The sequence below is a fragment of the Eleutherodactylus coqui genome, chromosome 6 (genome assembly GCF_035609145.1).
Source record: "Eleutherodactylus coqui strain aEleCoq1 chromosome 6, aEleCoq1.hap1, whole genome shotgun sequence".
Lineage (NCBI taxonomy): Eukaryota > Metazoa > Chordata > Amphibia > Anura > Eleutherodactylidae > Eleutherodactylus > Eleutherodactylus coqui.
In genome coordinates, this window is record NC_089842.1 from 54810226 (window position 1) to 54836950 (window position 26725).

At 42.9% G+C, this 26725-nt stretch overlaps 1 protein-coding gene across 2 annotated transcripts in view; it reads right to left on the reverse strand.

The window, feature by feature from the left end:
- Nucleotides 1-26725, reverse strand: part of MORN1 (MORN repeat containing 1) — a 370129-nt gene that overhangs the window by 263713 nt on the left and 79691 nt on the right. For both annotated transcript variants that reach the window (XM_066606845.1, XM_066606844.1), the window contains 2 exons: nt 19598-19694; nt 3647-3757 (listed from right to left, as the gene is read on the reverse strand). In XM_066606845.1, the coding sequence (XP_066462942.1) occupies nt 3647-3757; nt 19598-19694 (208 nt within the window). The remainder of the gene's footprint in view (nt 1-3646; nt 3758-19597; nt 19695-26725) is intronic.

Genomic DNA, 26725 nt, shown 5'->3' on the forward strand with positions numbered 1-26725 from the left:
TTGTCTGCTTTGTTGTTTCAAAAGAGTTAGGGTGCATTTAGACTGAAAGATAATCACTCAAACGACAGCTTGAGTGACAGTTTTGAGTGATCATCTTTGCATAACTCTTAAGTAGCTAATTAGAGTTAAATGCAGGCGGAGCGGGACACCGCTGATAACTCAACTGCTTTGTTCTCGCAGTTATCAGCGGTGTCCCACTGAGCTGATAGCTCCGAGAAACAGCAGCAGCGCTGACAGCTCCTTTCTTTTCAGAGCTTTAAGCTGGTATCCCGCTAGGAAGTCCCAGCGGGATACCAGCTGGAAGAATGCTATCAGCGCTGCCCGCTAAGAAAATCAGTGTGTAGTGCTGATAAGAGTCATCATTGATTTCTAAAGGCCTATTTAGACACAATGATTATCGCTCCAAAATCGCTCAAAGCCATCTTGGGAGCGATAGTCGTTGTGTCTAACTGCAATGACATCGTGCAGTTTTCATTAAACCATCGCTCATCCTTGTCTTTCAGCGTGCTGAAAGACAATGATGAGTCTTATCAAGGATTCACAGCGGGATACAGCTGATACTATTGTTTCAGCTGTATCCCGCTCCCTGATGATAGGCGGGGTAACCTCTTTAAGGGTGAAAACTGGAGTTCCCCAAGTGCCACTTCCACAGATAGCCCAAAGCCAAACCAGTGTGCAGCAAGGTGGGTTCACATCCTCCTGCCTGCCAAAAGAACTTGTCCTTCTACTTCCTGCTGGATCCACTTCTGGTTTCACTTAAAAAAAAACTTAATTAAAACCTGTAGTGGTATTTAAAAAAAACACTGTGAGAAACCGCTCTAGGCAGTTCTCCATTTTTGTGCTGATATTCTAAAATGCACTGAATTCGCCTTAACAATCCCCGATTCACGCCTCAGAATATTCTACAGTCTGTACTTTTAGCATCTCTTTTGTACCTAAAATTCATTAAAATGAATTAATCATCAAAAAAAGAAATGTATCCTAATGATTTCCAGGAGACAAACTGGCGCATGTGATACTTTAATTAGCTAAATGATATAAATTAGGACAGATAATCTCAAAAAGAAAGGCTCATGTAATTTCTTTGCAGACTGTAACTGTAGCTAAAGCTAATTTGCATACACAAAGTAACAAGTAATTAACTGCTATATGTACTTGTGAAATCTTATAATATTATACTCATTTATACAGTTTTAATTTGCCTCCGACCTCTAAGTGTACCGCGTCTAATTTATCCCAACACCCAAAATATCCATCATGTAAAAAAAGTTTATTTGTGGCGGGACACATTTAGTACTTGTCAATGATTATGACATAAGTGGCCATATACTGCAGCACTGACATGTACAATTCCCCTTAGGGCTGTCTATAGGCACAAGCCTACGTTGCCTTTGGGTAAATCTGGCCCTGAGAGATAAGCAAAGGCGTTATATTTGTTGACAGGTCTCTTTCAGTCTGTTGGACATCATCATCAGCATAGATCAGGTCGCCTTAAGCATTAAATATGACCTTTTAGGCCTCATTCACACTGGTGCATGCCATTTTGGTCTGTGAAAACGCACTGTTTTCCCTGCATGTGTATGTGTGTTTTTGGTGCATATGTGCACCTTTTACATCCATATTGCATCTGTTTTCACTGCATTTTTTTTACACTCCCATAGACTTAGACTTTCTTGGGCGATTTTGGTCCATTATATGGATCAAAATAGGAAATGCTGCGTAAAAAATGCATCAATTTAATTGAATGGATCTGTATTCATTCAGTAACAAATATGCATTGAATATAGGCAGAAAATACGCAAGTATGAATGGGCTCTTAGGGTGAACACCCACTTGCGTTTTTCTTGCACATTTTTTTTTCACGTGATATCGCTGCGATTTTAAAACATGATTGTCAATGGGACTTTCTAATGTTAAAAAACGCATCGCACCAAAATTGCAAAGCACCAACTTGCGATGCGTTTTTAACATTAGAAAGTCCCATTGACAATCATGTAAAAAATCCGCAGCGATATCACGTGAAAAAAAGCGCAAGAAAATGCAAGTGGGTATTCACCCTTAGGCTGATCTCACACTGGGCAGATTTGCCGCGGCAATCCCAGGATTAGCCAGCCATGTGGACGAAATTTCAGAGAAATCTCGTCCACACGGGACAGCAAATCCGCCACGGCAAAGCTGGCAGAAGCTGGCGAGGTGGCGCGGATTCACCGACTGCAGCATGTTATTTTTTTTTTCTTCCACTGCGGCCGCGCTCTTCTCTATGGGAGCACTGGCCGCAACGGAAAAAGCGAACGGCCAGGCCGCTTTAAAACCCGCAGCTAAGTGCTGTGGGTTTTGAAGCAGTGGATTCCCAGTGGACATCTCGCGGTTTGTCGCTGCGGCCAAACCGCAATATTTCCGCCTGGAATCTGCTCAGTGTGAACCAAGCCTTAGGGCTTAAATACATGAACATATTTTTCTCCCGTTATGCGGCTGTGATAATGGCACAAAATGAAAACACTGATGTCAATGGAGTTCAGTGGTTTTGTTTTCACAATCGGGATTCTCCCCCGTTAAATGTATGGACGAGGAAAGATAGGACTTGCTCTATCTTTCCCACATGAAGTATTAACTATGTGCAGGAAAGATAGGGCAGCATCTATCTTCCCGCTATTATTTTTAAACGCTTGCGTTCTGGCACTGAGTCTGAACTACCAGCGAGGGGGAAAAAAATTAGTTCATGCGCAACTTAATTCTGTACTGGCAAGCGTAGTTACTAGAGATGAGCGTACTCGGAAAAGCACTACTCGCTCGAGTAATTTGCTTTATCCGAGTATCGCTGTGCTCGGGTCTGAAGATTCGGGTGCCGGCACGGAGCGGGGAGCTGCAGGGGAGAGCGGGGAGGAACGGAGGGGAGATCTTTCTCTCCCTCTCTCCCGCCCGCTCTCCCCTGCTCCCCGCTGCGACTCACCTGTCAGCCGCAGCGGCACCCGAATCTTCAGACCCGAGCACAGCGATACTCGGATAAAGCACATTACTCGAGCAAGTAGTGCTTTTTCGAGTACGCTCGCTCATCTCTACTAGTTACACATAAGACCATCAGAAACCGCCCTTAAGGTTGTATGCAATATTTGTCATATCTGCTCATTTACAACAGGTGAGTTTTTGGGTGTGTGCACACATTGCAATCATTTTCTGTAAGCAAATCCACATCTAAGGCTTGAGAGATGTTTTGTAGCCTGAAAAAACCCATTGGAAACCATGAGCTTCACATACATGCGTTTTGTAGCGATGTTGCATCACTACAAAATTGTGCGATTTTTGTAGCCCGTGTGAAAAATGCCTAAATCCACACCAAAATCCGCAATGAAATCGGCACATGACTTCATTGTGGATTTTGGGGCGGATTGAGCTGTACATTTCACTAGCTGTATTGCAGTGAATGAGATAAGCTATGATTTTCTGCTATGGAAAACCGGCAGTGAATACACCACGTGTGAAGGCGACCCAACTAGAATCCACTATGCGAATATAGTTTGTCAATACCCCATTCACTAACATTGTACTGTAATTTGTAGTGGAATCTCAGTGCACATCTTGCAGTGTGTGAACACAATCTTAGATCAAGTCTGGCTTGTGCTATTATTATTTTAACCATATTCCTTACTTTCAGCTCTTTCACCATCTTCTTTCCTCAACTCTACATGGAACGTGGCAGGAGACCCTTGAACAACTTCAATTACGTCTTCTCCTAAGATTGTTATCTTCTTAGCAACATCTAAAAGGGCATATAAGATTTCATATAAGACACCAGCAAACGTTCTAGACATTAAGATGTGGATTCTCAGAAATTCACCAAACTTTATTTCAGTAGTCAAGTTCAGTCATGTTTATAAATAATACATTGGGCAATGTCTAGACTCTGGTGTGTTCATAGAGACCTGCATAAAAGTCGAGTTTTTGTGAAGAGGCAATACAAAATGACAAAGCTGAAGGGAAGTCTGTAATAAAAATTCATTTTCGAGCAAAACAAAATTTAATAATTGATTTCATCATAGATCATTATTTTATACTTCTGTCCCGTGTGTTTGGTGTAGTCTACAAAACAAATGCCGCTAACCAATGTCTCATTGCTACTTGGGTTCTATGAATTGTAAGCTCTAGAGGATACAGGCTTCAGAAGGTATAAGAGGCGAATATATTCAGACTTCAGTATATGGTGGCTGTACAGAAGTCGATTCCCTGGGCTACTGTTGGTGGAATTACTGTATCTAGGTGGGTCTTGATTTTTGGGTCCACAGCAACACCAAAGTATACAACAAAAATGTAGTAAAATACAAGCCTGGGTCAGAACTGAGAGGTGCCATAGCCGAAACACATTATAGGCATAAGATACTAAACAAGGTCAAACTAATCAAGGCCACGGTTAGCGATCCAGATAAGGTAGAATTGGGCCGCAAACAACAATGTGGTCAAACAAAATAAATGATGAGCAAGAGGACACAGAATAACTGCAAGGTAAAACCAGCAAGGCTGGTGTTACGTGTGCTGCTGGGATCTGTAGTTCAGACTTTGTCAGCAGCACAGCTCCACAGGAGGTCGAGGGTTAATTGATTGAGCTGGCTGGGTATGGTACTTCCTGCTAGCCAATCTCCTTGGTCTGTGCTCACATATATACCCAGCTCCTGGTCAGTCTGTGTCTAGTGTTAAGGGTAAGCAGTCATGAATCCTTGTCTGTTGCAAGCTTGCTGTGTGATCTGTGTCTTGCTGGTTCATGTCCGTTTGTACGTTTATATTCTGTCAGTTTTGTGTTGCTTGCTGTATGACCTGCGATCTGTGTCCTGTCCGGTTGCAGCTTGCTGTGTGAACTGTGTCCGATCTGCTGGACTCCTGGTTAGTGTAGGGACTAGCAGTATAACCAGGAGCCGTGAAGTGGCCTGCTAGCTTCCACGTCTTGTACAAAAAGCCAACTAATACCTGGTATTTATATTCAGCTTCCTATCTGTTACTAGTGGTTGCATTTTGGCTGTGTATTCTGGTTCTGTGTGTCCTGTTGTTCAGTCCCTGTCATGTGGCATGTGAATGCGTCCTGTTCTGGTGCGTGGCTCCTAGGATCAGCTAGGGCCGAGATCCAAAGACCGCTGGGCGTCCAAAAAAATTGGACGAAATGTTACACCAGGTGAGGCCCTCCCTTTTTTTTGCCTGCTATCTCTGGATACTGAATTTTGTTGTCAGAACGCGGTCCTGCTTTTAACTCTATGCATATCTACTGTCATTTAGGATCTGTGTATATCTGACCAACAAACACAGTGGGCTCACAAGTGGTTATCATTAGGCATCTGTACACTCTTAGGAGACCAAGATACCCCATGACATTTGAATAAAATTGACTTTACACATGGGGGCAACATAAAAATTTCCATTTGTTATTAATAGGTAGAAGATGTCTTTGTGTTTGTTTGAAGGAAGGAATACATTTTGTACTCATTTCCCAACAGGATAACCAACATCTCTATTCTCCAGCTTTAGGACCCCCATAACCCAGCAAGTTGGAGAAGCCAACTGAATTGATTGTAATAAGCAACCATGTGTTTCCTAGAGATGATGCAAAACATATTGGCCTTCATAGTTGTCATAACGAGAAGCATGTCATCTTCAGACAGTCTCAGAGATATAGAGAGCGGACATTCTTCACCATACTATAGCCTTCAAGTCAGTCAAAAATGGCTCCCACATTTAGATACCAAGTACAGCCTACTGCAGCGTGTTGACAGTGAGCACATGGGATACAATAATTACAGTCTCTGGAGGGTTAGACTGTCTGGCACTGGAAAATATTCCACATCTGGTGATAGTCATAAGTCACATTTACAAGATTCATGACTGAAGTGTTGCATGCTTTTTAACTGAAACCCACTACAGAAACTAAATTTTAGCTTTGTGACGTGATTTACAGACCTCAGCCAGGGAAAGAATGAGGTCAAGAAGAGGGAATGATTTATATTCTGCTGGGTCCTTTGTATATAATAGAAACTGCTACATTGTGTCAAGTTTTAGTTAAGGCTATTTCCTAAGGGTGGTGTGAGGTAGCTGTCCGGTATAGTATACATTTTTTATAGTCCCAGGAAATTTGTAGAAGTACGTATGAAATACTGAGGTATTGGAAAGTTCTCTTCTATGTATTGAGTAGATAGCAATGGGATAAACCAGTATTCATGAGCAAACTACTCGCAGTCTAATTGGCTGGTTGGAGGTCCAACAATCAATAACACTGTGCAACAGATTTTTAAAACATTTTCGTAAGTGAAAGTAATTGATATGTTTCTGTAAAATTAAAACCTGCTGATTACACTAGTAAGACTAAATAATACCTAGCATGTCTCATTTTCAAGTTATTTAACCCCTTATTAACCAGGCATTTTTTTGTTTTAAACAATCGTAACTCCTTTTTTTTTCCATCGACATCGCTGTATGAGGGCTTGTTTTTTGCGGGACGAGTTGTATTTTTCAATGTTGCCATTTACTGTACCATATAATGTACTGAAAAACTTTTTAAAAGTTCTAAGTGGAGTAAAATGAAAAAAAAAACCTAAATTCCGCCATCTTTCGGTGCGTCTTGTTTCTACAGCGCGCAAACTGCAACACAAATGACATGATAACTTTATTCTATGGGTCAGTATGATTACTACAATACCAAACTTATGTCGTTTTTTTTTGTGCTGCACTACTTTTGTTTTTTATTTTTATTATTTTCTGCCGCCATCTTCTGCACGCAATAACCTTTTTAGTTTCCTGTCCACATAGTTGTGCAAGGGCTCATTTCATGTGGAACATCCAGTAGTTTGCGTTACAATTACCATTTTGGAATTCATACACCTTTTTGATCACTTTTTATTGCATTATTTCTAGGAGAAGGGAATGACCAAAAATGCGCATTTCTGGTGTTCTTACTTTTTTTTCGGACGACGTTCACTGTGTGCAGTAAATAATGCATTACTTTGATAGATCTGACTCCTATGCATGCAGCAATGCCAAACATGTATTTTTGTTTTAGGATTTTGATTCTTTCATTTGGTCTAACCAATGACCTGTAAAAACACAGTTCATTAATTACAAGTTACTGGTGGATGATCCGCAGTGTTTACGCCACGTGGAAACATATCCTATATGTTCCATAAACCTACCCTTATAGTGTTCAGGCAGCACATGGTATATAACAGTGATTGTGAATTAGTTGCGCAATGACTTTTGTTATTCTTTTTATTAAGCAGGTTAATGGCGAGCCTACTGGATTAATTGTATAGGCATATTTCCAAAAAATACAATACAACGGCAATTGGATTACATTATTCCCCATAATTGGAAAACCTTCCTTGGCAGAAAAAAACGGGTATCATATTTGAATTCAGCGCACTAAAGTTACTATGAGCCGCCTATCTGCTTATTGGTTACAAAAATTGTGTTGCACAGTGTAATTATTTGCCCCACTAAGGGCTAATTCAGACGTGCGTATATTGGCCAGGTTTTCATGCCTGGCTGATATACACTGTCCCTCCCACTCACCGGCTTTCTGCTTCTCTCCTCCCCTCTGAGCGGTTTGTAAGGGGAGTGGGAGGAATGGGGCGGAGCTACGCTCCCGCCCCCTCACCGCCTTTTGTCCATGGGCAGCAGTGGGAGTGGGCAGGACAGAGCGGATCTTAGCTCCGCACCCTCCCTTTGCAAATGCAGAAGTGGAGGAGAGACGCAGAGAGACGGTGAGTGGGAGGGAAGGGGGGATTGCTTAGATGGAAATGTATATTGGCCGGCCGTGAAACCGCTGGCCAATATGCACTTGTGGGAATAAGCCCTAAGGCTGCAGGTTTGTCACAATCAAGGATTCCAGTTGGGAAAGTTGGAGAAAAGATCTAAACGGTCTTGGGAGTAAACAGACAATGACCTCAAAATATAAGGTACTAGCTGATATACCCGGCTTCGCCCGAGTTAATTTGGTACTGGTGATTATCTGATGTTCACACGGAAAATCTTATGAAGTCGTCATTACTTTAGAGATACCGAGGAAAAAAATATGTTCACCATTTTGCATGGTTCTTTGCGTTACCCAGGAAACACCACGTGGAGGTAACCATGCGACATTTCCTTTATATAAAATGACATCAGGAAGTGAGAGAATTAGATTCCGTACATAAAATTTGGACGCTAATTATTTTACACTTAGAATTTAATAATCGAGTTGAGACCCATTAACTTTTCCTATTTATGACATAATCAATGCTCGTGCCAAATTTCAAGTTCCTATGTCACCGGAAAGTGAGAGAATTAGATTCATGCTGTGTCCACTGCAGACTCCCTGCTCTCTACCCGTAAAGTTCGTGTGCACTCCTGCCCTCTTTCTTAAAGGGACAGTGCATGCTCCCTGACCTGTCCCACTCCAATCCTGTCCCTGTACCTCTTGTATTAGGCACACACACTCTAGGGTGGATGCCTAGGCAATTAGTCTCCTACCATTGTAACAAAGCACCAATTTGTGTGTTCCTGGTTTTGACCTCTGCTACTTCTGCCTTCTGTGCTCCCTGATCTTGGCTCTCTATTCCGGACTTTGCTTTTGTCTGCTGCCTGCCCTAATCTAAAGCCTGGACCTCATTTACACCCCTGTGCTGCCAGCTCTGACTGTCTCTCCATTACACAGCTGTTCTAACCTATAGGTACTGCGCCTTGGCCAAGTGCAGGTTCCCCAGTTGCTGCCACTTCTGGCCACAGCCAAACTAGTCTGCCTGACAGTTTGCTTAGGCTATGGACCCCGCTGGTGCTACAACCACCATGCTGGACTAAGCTGCACAAAAATGCGCATTCCAGGACCAAGTTTTAAGGATCCTACAATCTGTCTGGCAAATGCACAGTCTGCACAAGCAGCTATCCAAGTAGTTTCTCAAGCTGCTACACAAGTGGTTACACAGCTGACTAATCAATTATCCATTCAGTTAGCTGCTCGCTCTATGCCTTCTGTATCTTCTACCATTGCTGTCACGCTTTGATGGAGACCCCAAATCCTGCAGAGGTTTTTTTTAAATCAGTGTCAGATACATTTAAACTGCAACCTGCAGTTTTCTACTGACCAGATTTAGGGCTCATACCCACTGGCGATAGGCTTTCATGTGATGCGAGAGTGAGTGAAAACGCATGATTATGAAACTAATGATTTTCAATGGTTTCATTCCCATTTGCGTTGTCTTCATTCCAGCCTCGCAGTGCTAAGAAAAATTTGCGCTATCACCTATTGCATTCAATGGGGCCGTGGCAGCAGTGTAGGTCCCATTGAAAACATAAGTAGTACATCCCTAGCTGTAAAAAAAATTAACTCCAGCTCTTCTCTCTGTTCCCGTCAGTCTTCATCTGTCTTCTGGTGACTGGGGATTGAAAAATTCCTGCCTCCAGAAAGCGTTGCCTCTGATTGGCTGAGCGTTGTGACCAATCGCAGACAACGCTTAGCTGTCATTTAATGACGTCTGAGCACTGCCTCTGATTGGTCACAGTGCTTAGCAAATTAGAGGCAGCGCTTTCTGGAGGTGGTGTTTTTAAATACCCGGCCACCAGAAGACAGATGAAGACTGATGGGGACGGAGTGAAGAGCCGGACTGCTCTTCTAGTTGAGTTATTTTTATTTTTTTTACAGCTAGGGATAATTTTTAGGTTAGGGCTTATATTTCAAGCCCTCACTCTCCGCCCCCTTCCCCGCGAAAATGATCACTGCAGGGGATGCCTTCATACTATTGCTTTCAATGGGGTGGCAGCAGCGCCGTCCCTCTAAAGCAATGGGATAGCATAGCAGACCTCTGCCACAACTGTGACAACTCTGGCAGGGGAGCGTGATGTACTCCCTATGTTTTCAATGGGGCCGACGTTGCTGCTGCCAGGCCCCATTGAAAACAATGGGCGATAGCGAAGATTTTTCTTAGTGCTGCTAGCCTTGAGTGAAGATATTGCAAATGAGAATGAAACTATTGAAAATCATCGGTTTCATAATCATGCATTTTCACTCACTGTCGCATCGCAGGAAAGTCTATCACCAGTGGGTACAAGCCCTTAGATAATGTTTTTTATCTCTCTGTTGTCTGGAAAAGTCCTAGGCTGGGTGACTCCAATGTGGGAGCGCAAGATTCCTATGACTAGTGATCCTCAGACCTTCCTGTCAAAATTCTGTACAGTGTCTGAGGAACCAGGCAGAGTCTCTTCTGACATCTCTGCACTTCTACAGCTGTGCCAAGAGTCTAGCATAGTTGGCCGGTATATCATCCAGTTTCACACAATGGTTGCATACTTGAAATGAAATGACCAGGTACTTCGGTCAACATTTTATGAGGGGCTCTCTGGTAGAATTAAAGATGAGCTGGCTGGCAGAGATCTGCCTTTATCTTTGGAGGTCCTTATCTCCCTGGCCTCTAGAATTGATTTAAGTTTTAGAAAGCGTTCCTGTGAAGTTACCGGTGAAAGACAGAAATCTGTCTGGCTTCTAGTTTCTTTAGGTCGCGTCAGCCTCCAACTAGTCTTTCCGTTAAAGAACCTATGGAAGTAGAGAGAAACAAGCTTTCGTCTGAGGAACACCCAAAAAGGTGAACGCAAAATTTATTTTAATACTGTGGTGGCAATGGACACTTTCTGAGATCTTCCCAGTGAAGCCGGGAATCTTCCCTCCTAGGACCAGTAGTAGAGGCTGCCTTAAGTGACACTGAGCCCTCTCCAAAATTTCTACTTCCTGCATCTCTGAACTGTGGTGACACGCTCTTCTCTATGTAGGCATTCTGGCTCAGCTGGGAATTTCATTTGTCAGGTTCTGGTAGTCAAATACTCCATACCCATGCTACCCCTGAAAAAACCTGTCTGTCATTTCTGTGGATGGGGACCTCCTGTCTGATGTTCTCAGGTGTGTTATCATCCCTCTCGATCTGCAAATCAGAATTCTGCACAGAGAGATTTCCCTGCTGCTCGTTCTGCCCAGGTAGAACTCTGTGTTGTTCGGACTTCCTTGGCCATGTCTGCATTCGCCAGTCATCAACTGGCTTGCTGGACGAATATTTCTTTGGAGTACTCATTGTCACACCCATTGTCTATGTTCTGTCACTCCAGTCCTAAAACCGCAAGTTCCTCCAGAACTTGTAGGCCTACTTCCACAATATGCTATGTATGCTAATGTGTTCAGTAAAAAAAGAGGCAGAGACTACTGTCACATTAACCTCCTGCCAGGCGCATCACCTCGCAGAGGTTGAGTATATCCATTATTCCTGCCTGAGACTCAAGCTATGTCTGATTGTATTAAAGAAAATCTTGAAAGGAGATTTATCTGGAAGTCTTCCTTGCCAGCTTCTGCAGGGTACTTTCTAGTCAAAAAGAAAGACAGCTCCCTACGGCCATGTATTGACTATAGAGGACTTAATACAGTCACAGTAAAAAACAAATACCCGTTACCTCTGATAGACTCCAAGGTGCTACTGTCCTCACAATATAAGATCTCTGCAAGGCCGACAATCTTATCAGGATACAGAAGGCAGATGAGTGGAAAATAGCATTTAACGCCAGAGATGGACAATATGAATACCTTGTTATGCCTTTCAGTTTGTTTAATGCTCCAGCTGTGTTTCCAGAATTTGTAAATGATGTGTTTCATGAACTGTCATATACTTCCATCATTGTATATTTTGATGACTTATTGATATTTTAATCTGACCTCACATCTCATTGCAGGCATGTGAAACCTGTCTTACAGCGCTTATGTCAGAACTGCTTATATGCCAATCTAGAAAGATGCTTATTTGAACAAACTAGCTTGCCATTATTTGGATACATGATCTCAGCCCAGGGACTCAATATGGACCCAGAAAAACTGTCTGCTGTCTTAAACTGGCTGAAGCCTCTGTGCCTGAAGGCCATCCAACACTTCCTTGGATTTGCCAACTATTACCAGCAGTTCACCTCTCATTCTTCTTTGACAGCTCCGCTAATCGGCTATGACACGTAAGGGTGCTAACCCCAAGAATTGGTCTCCTAAAACTGAGGGAGTTTTTATTAAACTGAAGCAAATGTTTGCCAATACTCTCATCTTACTCCATCCAGACACCACAAAATCATTCTACCTGGAAGTTGACGTCTCCTCTCTGGTACAGGAGCCCTTTTGTACCAGAAAAACTCCAAGGGAAAAAATTTCACCTGCGTTTTTTTTCTCCAAATTGCACTTAACCACCGAGAGAAATTATCCGATTAGTGATCGAAAATAACTGGCACTCAAGTTCACATTGGAGGAATGGAGGCATCTGCTTGAAAGATCTGTTCATCCTTTTCACATCTACACTGGCCACAAAAACGTAACTTATATCCAATCTGCACAACATCTGAATCCCAGTCAAGCCTACTGGTCGCTGTTCTTTGCCAGGTTTAACTTTCTGTTACATTTCTTTCCTGTTGAGAAGAACACTAAAGCAGATGAATTGACCAGGTCTTATGAAGCATTTGATGACAGTCCCAAACCACAGTTCATTATAGTTCCTGAGAAAGTTGCCCCTACCATGTGATATTCCTCCAGTGAAAACATTTGTTCCTGTAGCTCAAAAGACTTGTATTCTAGCTTGTGACAGTTCATTTACGTTACAAGAGGACACAAATTCGTTTCTCACCATTACTGGTGGCCCACCGTGGAAAAGAACATGAAAGAATATGTTGCTACCTGCCAAACCTATGCAAGGAATAAACTATTACTTCAGCGCCCAGACGGATTACTTCACCACAGTCTCCCTGGTTGCACATTGCCATGGACTTTATTACTGATCATCCAAATTCCTCTGGTAATACAGTAATTTGGACGGTAGTAGATAGGTTTTCCAAGATGGAGAAGCCTACTAAAATGCCCTCCTGGTGATCTTGCATGGTCATCCTTAAGAAACATGGTCTTAAGGCGCACTTGTTCAAGTCGGATCCCTGCTTCCTGAGTCCCCTGAAAGTTTTAACACAAAATTTAATCTTGTAAATTCTGTTTGCCGTCTTCATGGAGAATTTCAAATTCCTTCCATGCATCTTTCCCAAAACCATTAGTCCTCAACCGGTGTTCTAAGCCATCTGTCTCTCCTTCACCATCTGTTACCATTTACGAGGAATATGAAGTTCAGGAAATGTTTGAAGAGAAGAGGCAAATTGTTATTTTTGTTGATTAAAAAGGCTACGGACCTGAGGAGAGATCATGAGAGCCCCAAGAGAACATCGATGCTGTCTAGTTAATTAGAAAATTATATTCTGCAAGAAGGAGGGGGGCTACAAAGAAAGGGAGGAAGGGGGGTTCTGTCACAGGGTGCCTGCTCACCATGCTGTGTTTACTACTGCCTTCCTCCTCTCTGACCATAAGGCTCATGTACACTTCTGATGTTAGGCCAGCAACTCGTGCCTGCCGCCCTCTTGCTATTCCTGGCAGACGTGGGTGTCGCCCTGCTCCCTCTGTATTAATGAACTGCTGTTTACTTTCCACCAGCTCTGCAGAAGTTTCCTCAGTGCTCTCAGCCCATCTGCAGGGTAATAAGCAATTACCTCTGTATTTACCTGAGCTAGGGATCCTCCTTCTTTGCCTGAGTGTTGGTGTTTGTTTGTTCCTGCTCACAGCATAGCTATTCTTTTTCTGATTCCTGTGCACCGAACCTTGGACCTGTTATATGGATATTGTTTAAACTGTGCCTGCCCTGACCATTAGAATTGTTACCTGGACTTGTTTGAACTCTGCCTACCCTGACTTTCGGACCTGTGACCTGGATATCGCTTAAACACCGCCAGTGTAGCGTATCCAGACTTTGGCCTGTCATATGGTGCGTTGCACCAGCGTCATGACTCCTGTGGGTCAGCCGCCAACTACACCGAGACTACTCCAGGAGGTACCGGCTTGCTCGGTTCCTCGCAGCAAAAGTTCAGATCCCTGTACAGGTGTCAAAGGGTGAGTACAGAGGTACTGGCAGCAAAACGCCCTTAGGTTTAGCTAAAAGTCAGACCAGTTAGTTGGTACAGTGGGTCCACACACGCTGGTCGTAACAGCTGCCCTCTTTCTTAAAGGGCCAGTGCGCTCTCCCTAACCTGTCTACTTCCAATTCTGTCCCTGTCCTATATTAGGCAGACAACCTCTAAGCAATGTGACAAAACTATGACAAAGCCTCAGTTTGTGTGTTCCTGAATTTGACTCATGCTAGTTCTGGCTATTCTAACTTCTGTGTTCGCTGACTTTGGCTCTGTATTTTGGATTTTGCACTTGTCTGCTGCCTGCCCTGCCCTAAAGATGAGACCCCGTTTTCACACCTATGCTGCCAGCTCTGACTCTAGCGTATGCTCCCACTATGCACCTACTCAGATCTTTAGGTACTGCGCCTTGTCCAAATGCAGCGTTAGCAGGCAAACAACCAGGACTATCTGTGTGTAACTGCTTGGGGACCCCGCATGATGAAAAAATAGTGTTAATCAGGAAGGGTATCATTTCTCCTTTGGGGCAGCACCTAGAAGACAGGAGGAGACTTGTAAGGCCATCCATGCTACTCTGGGAAATATGCAACTTGTTCCATCTTCCCATTTAAAAAAAAAAGTGATAACATAGTAATCATACTGACCCATAGATTAACATTGTATCATTTTTGCCGCAGTATGAGTGCTGTAAAAGCTAGACACTCCCCCAAATGGCGCAATACCGTTTCTATTTAACCCCACTTAGAAATGTTTAAAATTCTTTTAATACATTATATGGTACATTAAATAGCACCATTGAAAAATACAACTTGTCCTGCAAAAAAAAAAATCCTTCAGACCACTACATCAACGGAAAAATTAAAAAGTTATGATTTTTTAAAAGTGGGGAGGAGAAGACAAATTTAAAAAAAAAGTAAAAATGGCCGTGTCCGCAGGGAGTTAACAAATATCTCCTATATTGTTTTTTACACTGTACATAAAGCTTTTGAACTTAGAGCCTAACATAGCCAAGCATTGCCTCCAGAGAGGATACCCAAGCAGCAGATTATTAGGGACAACTTGTTTACTTTCATATGTTATTACGTTCCAAAAAGTAACCACTAAAGAATTAGATTTACCGTGAGTGCAGAACACAACCCCCCCCCCAAAATATGCATTTCTGTATGTCCGTGCATGAAGGAGCCGCTCATCTAAGTATATAACGGTCAGGCTCCCAATGCCCCGCTAATGACTGTAAAGAATTAAAGAGTGAAAGGAAAGATCTATTTCCTGCCAACATATTGTGAGGTTCAGCTGCCAAATTACAGCAAAACTTTCCTTCCATTTATGATAAGCTCACCAAAGCTCGGGCATTAATCTTTGCATTGTTTTCCATTTTCCCATGTTCCTTCTCCACTGTTTATTTAATGTGTCTGTGTTTGGCATGTTTTATATAACCACTCCTCATAAACCTCGCTGCTGTGCCCACAAAACATTCAATTATTTACACTGACGTGCCAGTATTATTTCTAAACCGACTTGTCCTCTGGTTATTACACATTGTGTACCAAGAACTCCCTACCAATAATTGAATAATGCGGAGCTTCCATCTGCCTTTGGCTTTCTAGGTATTTCATATTAGTAGTTTATTTACTTATACGTATGATACACATTACTCGGATACAACGAGGAGGTGGCTCCTAATAGTCTTTAAGTGTTTCTCTCACTCGAACAACCCTTTTACATACTCTCTACTGGGACATATAAACAAGATGAGGGTTCAGCTCAGGACCTCCTCTAAGAGCGGAGAACCACTGAACAACTGTGAGGACTTCATGTCAATTTGTACTTGTATTATGCAGGACTGTGTAGAACACTGTTGTAGGACCCCAATAAACAATGCTATAAAGTGATCCCCATAATAATGTGGGTGAGAGTGCCACCCTCAAAACAGTGCCAGCCACAAGGCCTTAAAATCAGTGGCAGCGATAACGTATTCTAAATGGTAGCCACTAAGGGTGTACATACTATGAAAGAAGACCATGTGACTGCTATGCGGTCCTTGAACAGTGTTGGCCTAGTTCTGGTTGGTCCTATTTTTTTTTTACTGTTAGGTGGATGGAACTTATGCAGGACTCCTCTCTACAGAATAACTGCATTTTTAGCAATTAAGTGGTAGGGGAATTGCCCCAAAGGTCAAAATAAGAGCAATGGAGGGGTAAAAACACTAGGCTACGGATTTCTTCAATATTGACACAAGTGCCTGACAATGCTGTGTCCTATCACCATTCCTTTTATATCTAGTGCTCAACCACGTCATGAAATGAGCAATTGGTTAACTGACTTGAACTTTGGAGATGATATATCTCTTCTTGAAGCATTTCTCCTTAACATCAGTCCTGGAACAAGAAGCGATGATGATTGGTTTACGGATTAACTGAGAGAAGACACAGATTATGCTAGTTGGATACACCATACCACAAATGCCTGAATCAAAGTCAACCAACAACAGCGGTTGTAAGAGGTCAAATGGTTTGTCTGCTTAGGTAGTACAATCACCAATGATGGGAATGCCGAACATGATGTCCAATGTCGTATTGAGAAGGCCTGAGCAGCTTTCCAATGTCTATGCCCTGTATGGGCTATGGCCCCACTCCAATTACAAACGAAGATATGGCTTCTGAACACTATTGTGATCCTGACTGCACTGTATACATCTAAAACATTGAAAGTGACCAAACATATCAACCGGTAACTTGGTGTTTTCCAACAATGATGCCTTCATCGTCTTCTTAAGGTATGATTGGGTCATGAATTAAGAATTATACCACCGCTCTGGTACACGGACACCGCACTTCATTGAACCATTACTCGGTTTTCGCTGAACACATTCAAAGACTCCCTAAGACAAGGCTGGTAAGAATCACTATCTCGTAGTATCCAAAAAAGGGAAGCATGTGCAGGGAAGGCAACAGATCACCTGGAAATGTACACTTAGGACTTGCGCATTTTGACCTTTCAGGGAATGATGCAGAAACTGATACCATTGATCTATGGTACAACTATGGTTTTTTTTTTTGCCTGATGTGCCAAAGGGCGTGGGAAGAGCTAAGTCCTAAGTAAGTTTGTTTTGAGCGGCAAAACCTGGTACTATAATTGGTGGGGGCTCATTTAGATGTTTGCTATGTGGGTCCTCTTTACATGGCACTGGTGCCAACCACAATGACCTACAAATACTCTCAGCCACAATGCTCCCACAAACAATGCTGGACACAATGCCCCCATATAGCGCAAACCACAATGCCCCTAAAATGCCAATGACAATGTGCCCACAAAATATGGCCAAACATCAGTACACTTTTCTTAGCCTCTGTCCTCCTGTATGTCAGTCAGATGAACTCTATTGAGCTCATCTCTATACAGTCTATGGGAATTATGAGTACAGTTCAGCCAGTGTGGTGGGAGTTCCTCATATCAGATATTTATGACATCAGACATTTATGACATTTTCCACAGATATAACATGAATTTCTAAAAAATACCCCTTTAAACCCTTTCTGACATGCGTCATATATCTCACGGCAGATATAGCAGGTGAGTGTATAGGAGCTTCATACATAGTGGGTGCTGGCTGTTTTTTACAGCTGACACCTTCCTATAGTGAAAGGCCTGAGGAAGCTGTTGGTACAACAGTAAAACATGCTGTCTGTTTACTTAGGGATATGAAAATAAAGACCTTCATATCACCTTCCGAGGTCCCTGTTGCAGACCGATAAGAGCTCCAATATCATGTATTTGCAACGGATGGGATCAGAGATAACTCACCATCTACCAACAGGCTGCTCCATAGTCTCAAGTCCTCCAGACTTCTTCTACTCTACTTTGCAGCGCTAATTTGTACTTTGGTCGACCAGCGCACTAGGCTGCAGCACCTATTCTTGGTTGACCATCTTGGCACTTCATATTCTGAGTCTATCTCTGCTTCAAGATTGCTCTGCCCATTTCCTTCTCTTGTGGCACCTACTGGGTTCTTGTGTTCTTATGCTCTCTGTTATCAGTTGTAAATTCACAGGAGGTCATTGCTGGGCCCTGCAATATGGTCATCCCTTAGTATGAAGCATATATAAGCCTGCGGACTGTTCTGTATATTATAATTAAACCCCGGTGTCAGACAGGAGGATACCTCTCTAGGGGTGGGATTAATATTACAATCCTATTAGGATGATCTACACTTATTATAGGAGTAATCTTTACCAGTAAACTGTTTTATATACATTTCCCACATTCCTAAAAAGAGACGCACGTCTGACCCGCCACTACTTACAACATACCATGTTCAGAAGCGGTCGGGCTTTGAGATGGTGGGGGAGCCCAGGGTGTCGGCACTCTGTATGGTGCATTTTGAAAATGTGGGTCAGCCCGCCTTGTCGAATAGTATGGTCCAAATCAATGGTGCTGTAACCCTGCATGGTGCACTACACATACTTGTGGTAATGGCACCCTGTATATGCTTTATTTGTGTGCACATGTAATACTGAGCAGCCACCCCTCCATTATGTTATGGGTGTATGGGTGGTTGCTGATCAGTGTTTTGTACCTGCTACCTCCCCCATATAGCATTCCTATCTTGCATGGTGCTGGGAACTGGTCTATGTACCTGTCCTTGTACCCTTATATCAATATGACATGCACACCAGCAACATTTTAGACTGACACTGTGCAGAACACAACTACTCCCATTGCTTGGCGTCAGCGGTGCCTGGAGGAAAGTGCAAGAAGGGAAGATAGGTATATGACACACCTGTGAGATTTGCCGGTTCTTCCAGCAGCCTAGGAGATCTCCCCTTTTTATAGAAGAGAGACCTGGCAAGTATGCCGCTCTTGCCTACAGGTGACATCTGGTATTGCAGTTCAGTCTCATTCAAGAGGCTATGTTTCCGTACCAGGTACAAAAGCAGCAGAGCTGTAATTCCAGGCACAGCCCAACAGAAAACAGCCATGCTTATTCAATCCAATGCAACCTTTTATAAATCTTACCAAAAGGCTGCAGAAAAAATAATAAGCATCACTGAAATCCCCATACTTTAGTATTAATAACTGCCTTTCAAACAAATCACAGAGCCACTTTATAAGCTGCACTAGTAATGAATAGAACTCCGACATGAAAGAAATACATGTGCGGTTCAGCTTTCCCTGACATATCGCTCTTTATCACTAATATCTGCAAAGCAAATAGAAGTTTTCATCATTTTTTTTTAACACACCTACCATTTACACACAAACAGCAGAAAAACAATCTACATTATTAGAGAACAATCCGTCTCCTCTAATCCCGCACACCCACAACAGATGGTTGGGATTTGTAACCGGTTGCAACAAAAGCGAGAGTTCCTTTGAAATAAAACTAGAAGGCTTTCCTTGTCGCACTCTTTTCCTATTAAGATGCAGCCTAATTTTCCTTGGGTGTCTTACTTACTTTTTTTCTAAGCGCCGTTCTTGCCGTAACATCAAAGAGCCCTATCCGTGTTCCATAAAGAACATTATGGCATAGAGCAAGGATAACCCATATAATAATCAATGGAAGATTGCCAATGCATTAGCGTTACTATGGTGGGGGTAGGGGGGTGTATTCATAATTGGAACAGCGTAATAAAGTGCATACCAGCAGGATGGCCATTGATCCACGGCCCATCATAAATGACTCCGGAGCAGTGAATCATGGTCCCCTGTCCACTGAAGACGTCATTCCGCCACTGGCCCTGGAAATTAGAAAAAAAAAACACGTTGGATCTACATTAGGACTGCAATGCCTGCTGTTTCATAAAGAAGGGATTACTCCTCTGACTTCTCAATAGCAAACTGGGTGGGCCTAGAAAATGAACAATTCGACAGCAATACCCTGCTACTATTCCTGCGAGAGCTGAAAGGCAGACCACACAATATCCAAAGATTATGCAACGTGCGCCCCTTAAAAAAGAATTAGAGGCGAAGAGAACGTTTCTCTGTAAGACAAATGTTTCACCTTATAAGCAAATATCTTGCCTCAAAGAAATTGCTGTAATTGGGCGTCTGTTTTTTTCGAGCTTATGCCTTTTTATTGAGCAGCTGCTGCAGAATTTTACACTCAGGACCAGTTTGCGATTTGAATCTGAAAACAATGTGTATTCATACGTCTGTCAAGTGCGGAGCATATTCGGAAAAAACAAAACACCTTCAAATTTGGGGACGCGGCAGTCTAATCCTGCTGCCAAGATGTCCGTGACACATGCTGCCTACTAAGTCTAGGCGTTCTTTATGTTCAGGACAAAGGGGAAGGAAACCCAAACCCGGGGACGTCTTCCACTAATTAAATGGAGAGGCAGGTGGAGTTCGGGCTTATTTCCATCAAGTTTTACAACTTAACTTTTTTTCTTTTCTTTAGAGACACCTATTGAGTGGCTGCTGGTTCATGTAGCTACTACAAGCCCAATGTGAAGGTGGTTCTTGGGAGGCGAAGGGCTCTTTCCCGTATGGTGAATACGCAGAGTTTTACGCACATTTTGTACGCTTGTAATACGCAATGATTTCAATGGGTTCGTTCACAGTTGCGTACTTTTCGAATGACTTTCGGTTGTGTGAAATTAAAAAGGCAGCATGTCCTGTCTTGGTATGTATTACGCCCGAAACAGTGTAAATACGCAGAAAACCTGTGTATTCGCTGCATATTTACGCAGGAGATCAAAGGAATTTTGTGACTTTTTTTACAAAAAGTGTAAATTCGCTGTGTATTCATGCACGTTAAAAAATGCTGATAGGCAGAAACATGCGGGGAATCAGCATATTTCGGTCCGTGAAATACGCAGAAATATGCAATATGGCTGTGTGAAAGAGCCCTAACTCCAGAAAATGTACGATATTTAGTCTCTGAGTTACTTGTGAAGCCGTTAAATATATTAATCTGATATAATAACGCACTGATGGGATATGCAATCCTTATTATAGCGAAGGTTTATTCACGCAGCCATGTTGCACTTTTTTGACCAAAAATAGAAAAATGACTGTGACATGTGAATAAACACTAACGGCTATTAAAACTCTCTATGAGATACACAAATGCTGTATATCGAATTATTAAAATATACCAGCCATGTTAAAGGGGTTTACCAGGTAAAAGTTGACAACCTATTCTCAGGAGAGATCATCCATAGTTAATCACCAGGGACAGGCTGCATGGCATCCTCGGAGATCACCTGGCCCTCTGTGAGCAGGCTGGACTTGCGTCGTGCGAGACGGGTGCAGAAGTGTAGTTGCTGCTCCAGCTTCTATTGATTTCAATGGGCGTGAAGAAAGCTAGGCTGCTTCTGGTCTTGTCTCATATGACGCACGACTGCCCCGGTATAATGACAGCCGGCCAGGTGATCAGCTCTTCACAGGGGATCCCAAGCAGCGGTGATTAACTATTGATGACCTATTCCGAGGAAAGGTCATCAATAGTTTTAACAATGAAAACCCCTTTAACGATTGGCAAAGCTGTACTAGGAATTCTGCCTATTACAGTTAAAGTCACAAAGATTTAATGGGGTTGTCCAAGATTTCTTTCAAACTACACAGATGGCAGCTAAGGGTACAAAATAAAGAAAAAAGCAGTACTCACCTTTTAGATCACAGAATCCTAGAATAGTACAGTTGGAAGGGACCTCCAGGGTCATCGGGTCCAACCCCCTGCTCAGTGCAGGATATCACTAAATCATCCCAGACAGATATTTATCCAGCCTTTGTTTGAACACTTCCATTGAAGGAGAACTCACCACCTCCCATGGTAACCTGTTCCACTCATTGATCACCCTCACTGTCAGAAAGTTTTTCCTAATATCTAATCTGTGTCTCCTCCCTTTCAGTTTCATCCCATTGCTTCTGGTCTTTCCTTGTGCAAATGAGAATACGGCTGATCCCTCTGCAGTGTGACAACCGTTCAGATATTTGTAACCATATATAAGGGACAGCGCTCCAGCTTTAACACCATATAGCCATACAGACAGAAGAGGAGAAAAATGAAATAGGACTTACCTGGTGTCAGGGGGGTTCATTACCTGATAACAGGTCCCCCACTGACAACTCCAAGTCCTGGATGGCGTATAACAAATCCAAATGGAGACCACAGGTAGTTTCCCACTATCCCGACATTATGGCAGGAGAGCTAGCCTCACCAATTGTGCCTCCCAGCAGGGGTCCAATATAAAGCAGGATACGTGTGCAAAAAGAATAAAAAAGGCTTGACGCTCATGCAGGAAAAAAACCCAATGTATCGCTATAGACCAAATGCACTGATCTTTAATATCATAAAAAACTTGTTTTTTATGATATTAAAGATCAGTGCATTTGGTCTTTAGTAGAGATGAGCGAGCCTACTCGGCCACGCCCCTTTTTCGCCCGAGTACCGCGATTTTTGAGTACTTGCGTACTCGGGCGAAAAGATTCGGGGGGCGCCGTGGGTGAGTGGGGGTTGCAGCGGGGAGTGGGGGGGAGAGGGAGAGAGAGCAGGCTCCCCCCTGTTCCCCGCTGCTACCCCCCACGTCACCACGCCTCCCCCTGCCCCCCGGCGCCCCCTGAATCCTTTCACCCGAGTACTGAAGTACTCGAAAGTCGCGGTGCTCGATCGAGTAATTACTCGAAACGAGTAGGTTCGCTCATCTCTAGTCTTTAGCGATACATTGGTTTTTTTTCCTGCATGAGCCCCAAACCTTTTTTATTCCTTTTGCACATGTATCCTTCAGATATTTGTAGACAGCTATTAAAGGAGATGTCCCGCGCCGAAACGGGTTTTTTTTTTTTTAAACCCCCCCCCCCGTTCGGCGCGAGACAACCCCGATGCAGGGGTTAAAAAAACCACCCGCACAGCGCTTACCTGAATCCCGGCGGTCCGGCGTCTTCATACTCACCTGCTGAAGATGGCCGCCGGGATCCTCTGTCTTCATGGACCGCAGGGCTTCTGTGCGGTCCATTGCCGATTCCAGCCTCCTGATTGGCTGGAATCGGCACGTGACGGGGCGGAGCTACACGGAGCTACACGGAGCCCCATAGAGAAGAGGAGAAGACCCGGACTGCGCAAGCGCGGCTAATTTGGCCATCGGAGGGCGAAAATTAGTCGGCACCATGGAGACGAGGACGCCAGCAACGGAGCAGGTAAGTATAAAACTTTTTATAACTTCTGTATGGCTCATAATTAATGCACAATGTACATTACAAAGTGCATTATTATGGCCATACAGAAGTGTATAGACCCACTTGCTGCCTCGGGACATCTCCTTTAAGTCTCCTCTCAGCCTTCTTTTTTGCAAGCTAAACATTCCCAGATCTTTTAACTGTTCCTCATAAGACATGATTTGCAGACCGCTCACCATCTTGGTAGCTCTTCTCTGAACTTGCTCCAGTTTGTCTATGTCTTTTTTAAAGTGGGGTGCCCAGAACTGGACACAGTATTCCAGATGAGGTCTGACTAAGGAAGAGTAGAGGGGGATAATGACCTCATGTGATCTAGACTCTATGCTTCTCTTAATACATCCCAGAATTGTGTTTGCCTTTTTGGTTGCTGCATCACATTGTTGACTCATGTTCAGTCTATGATCTATTAGTATACCCAAGTCTTTTTCACATGTGCTGATGCTTAGCTTAATTCCTCTCATTCTGTATGTGCTTTTTTCATTTTTCTCTTGGGTCTTCAGCTCAGCCACTCCGTTCCCAGCTGGAAGCTCCTGCAACGGTCATGTGTCATTCACTGATCAAGTGACCTTTGAAGCCATGTGAAGTCATAAGTACATGAATGGCACACAATCAGAGGCCAATAACTGACTGCAGCAGTCACCTGAAAGATTAGCGCAACATCACCACTGTAGGAGCTTCCAGGACGTGAGCAGCTAGAAACAGAGCGACTGCACTGGAGCAGTGGGAGATTTAAAAAGTGGGTATTGCTTTTTTTCTTTGTTTTATACCCTTATCTGCCTCTGCCCACTTAAAAATAAATCTCAGGCAACCCCCTTAGGACTTTATGGTGGTTTTTTTGCAAGTTTTATAATGATTTTACTGTGGTTTCTGCAACTTATGTTGGTGCTTCTTTTTAAAGAAAAATTACAGTAAAATATTGTCAAAGAGTGCCCAAAATGCAACATAAATTAGACTTGTGAACCCAGCCTACTAGATGACAGAAAGTGATCCCAGCAGACAGTTCGATGATTCACCACTTTTGACACAGGAAACAATTCGAGAAAGCAATGGACCGCTAGTGTAGGTTATATCTTCCATATGTCTTAAATCCATTTCTGCCTTTGGCTCAAAAAACTGCGTCAAAATATGCCACAAATACTGCAATGTATTAAAAAAAATCATTGGGGACATTTATGAAGCATTTTACACCTGTTTCTGGTGTATAAAAAAGCCACACAATTTTGCTAAAGTCTTGCTTTCACATAAATTTTGTGACTTTTGGACATTTGCTTGCACCGCCGTCTGCACTTTTCAAAAAACATACAGGGCTTCTTGAGATGGGGCGTGGCCTCCCTGGACCAGAAGCTGGGATAAATTGCACCAGAAATCTACGTCAAGTCAGACTTGGCATACTTATGCGTAGGTGCACAGAAGTGCCGACATGAGTCTAACATATGAAGACGTATGCTCCTCTTCATATATCAGGCACATAGTGAGCCAGGGGGAAATAATATTAAGTCTGGCATTTTAAATATAATTCCTCCATTGTATGTAAAGTCACATAAACTAGAATATTACTCAAATAAGCCAGTGTTATGGCCCCTTTATTTTGTGATTGGCCTGGGTCCCAGAGATCAGACCCCTTCCAGTCACAAGTTGATGACTATTTACAAATATGCCACCACTTTTTAAGAATAGCCTAATGGCGAGGGTGCTTTTGAGAAGTTGTATCTAAAGTCATGCAGTTTTTTAAACTTTGCCCCATTTTCCCTGAAATACCTGTTTTAATGCAAAAAATATAAATAATAATATACGGTGAACCTGACAGTGAACCCCCCTAGTTCACTGAGAAGTGTAGGAAGAGGAATGACAATTCTTCTCAGTTTAAGAAGTAGCCCCTTTTTTAGTACTCTTAGTGGGGGGCTACAGGGGAGAAATGAAAATGGATACCCTAAAAATCAGCTGTGAACTGATTTCCTCTGCAGCGCCAGCACTGGGGAAATGAAGCATTACACAGCCTTGCCTTAAATTATTATGCTTTCACTGTCATGTATGGATGTTCTACATCCTACAGAATGAGAGGCACTTTTTACAGATTCTCTGCACTGTGGCTAATAAATGGGCATCTTGATTGGGGGTTCCAATCCTAATAACCTGGAATTTAAAGGAATTTTTGGAGCATTTACTATCGATGATCTATTCTCAGGTTATCAACAGTTGGTTGGATATATCCGCAGCTCAGGTTGCCCGCCAATCATCTGATCCTCGGATCGGTTATCTGTGCAGCCAGGTTGGACGTCTACATTGGGTTTGTAATACAAGGCTTCACTCCCAATGATTTCAAGCAGAGTGATGCCTTCTATTACACTGCTGGGTCCAAAAGCAATGCAGATGTCCGGGTCAGCTGCCCTGACAGTGGGGCAGAGGATCAGATGATTGGGGGACAAACCTCCATTGATCAACTATTGTTAACCTATCCTGAGCATAAGTCATCAATAGTAAATGCCCATTAAACCCTTTAATAACAGGGTATGTGTAAATCAGACAATACTTTTATTTTAGCATATAAGCCTCTAGCCACAAATGCCAACACGTGTGGGAAGTAATGAAGTCGTCTGATATTGTTATATTGTTTTGAAATGTTAGCGAGGGTCATCTGAATATCAGGAAAATTAAGTGTCATTCTCTTTATTGAGACTGAAAACTGCATATTGTAACAATGACAACGAGCCATAAAGAGAAAAGCGAATTATTGGCAACCGCCTCGGAGTAACAACAATCAGCATTATAAGTAATCAGCATGCAACCTTGTGCTTGGTAGCGCTGAATATCCTTACATGTCATATCTCAATGCATTTGAATTTAAGCCGATGAGAACCGCAGACCATTTTACCTCTCCGACTAAATAAGAAAATTGTGAGTCCTCGGTCGCTGTCAGTAGTATAATGGCTGCCATTCAACTCCAGCTACTACAATGACAAGGAAAATAAAACACTACAATACAGGCAGCCTGTCATGGAGAGCATTGTCACTAGAATTACTTATCACGGCCCGGGATAAGGAAATCGCTCCAATACAACCAGCTAGAAATTATGAGACAATGAGCTTTTCATACCTGGGGACATTTTGCTGAACCGGCAGTGTTTTACGAAAAAAAGTTGGACACCTAAAATATCCAGTTGGCGGCACTATTTACTTCACAACCAAGTTGGCGATTTACTCAGATTTATGGCTTTTACCTTTTTAATGGTACACTACGCTACAATACCTGCACATATACCATATGAGCAATAGGATTAAAAGGGGTTATATTGAAACAGTTATTGCCATCAACATGTAAATAAGTGGTGAGTCTCCGACTCCTGAGATCGCTACAATGAATTGGTGGAGACATTGGCGCTCTATTCTCTTTACAAAGGTACAGTGGCATGTCTATACAAGAGGCTGTGCCTAGTACTGAAGCTCAGTTACATTTAAAGTCTATGGACACCATTAGGGGCAATTTTTGACACTTACATGAATGTATTTTGGGCTGACAGCCTGACAATCATTTTTGCAATAGGGTTTTATTAAACCTTTTGCACCATTTTTCTTCTGCAGTTTCTATGTA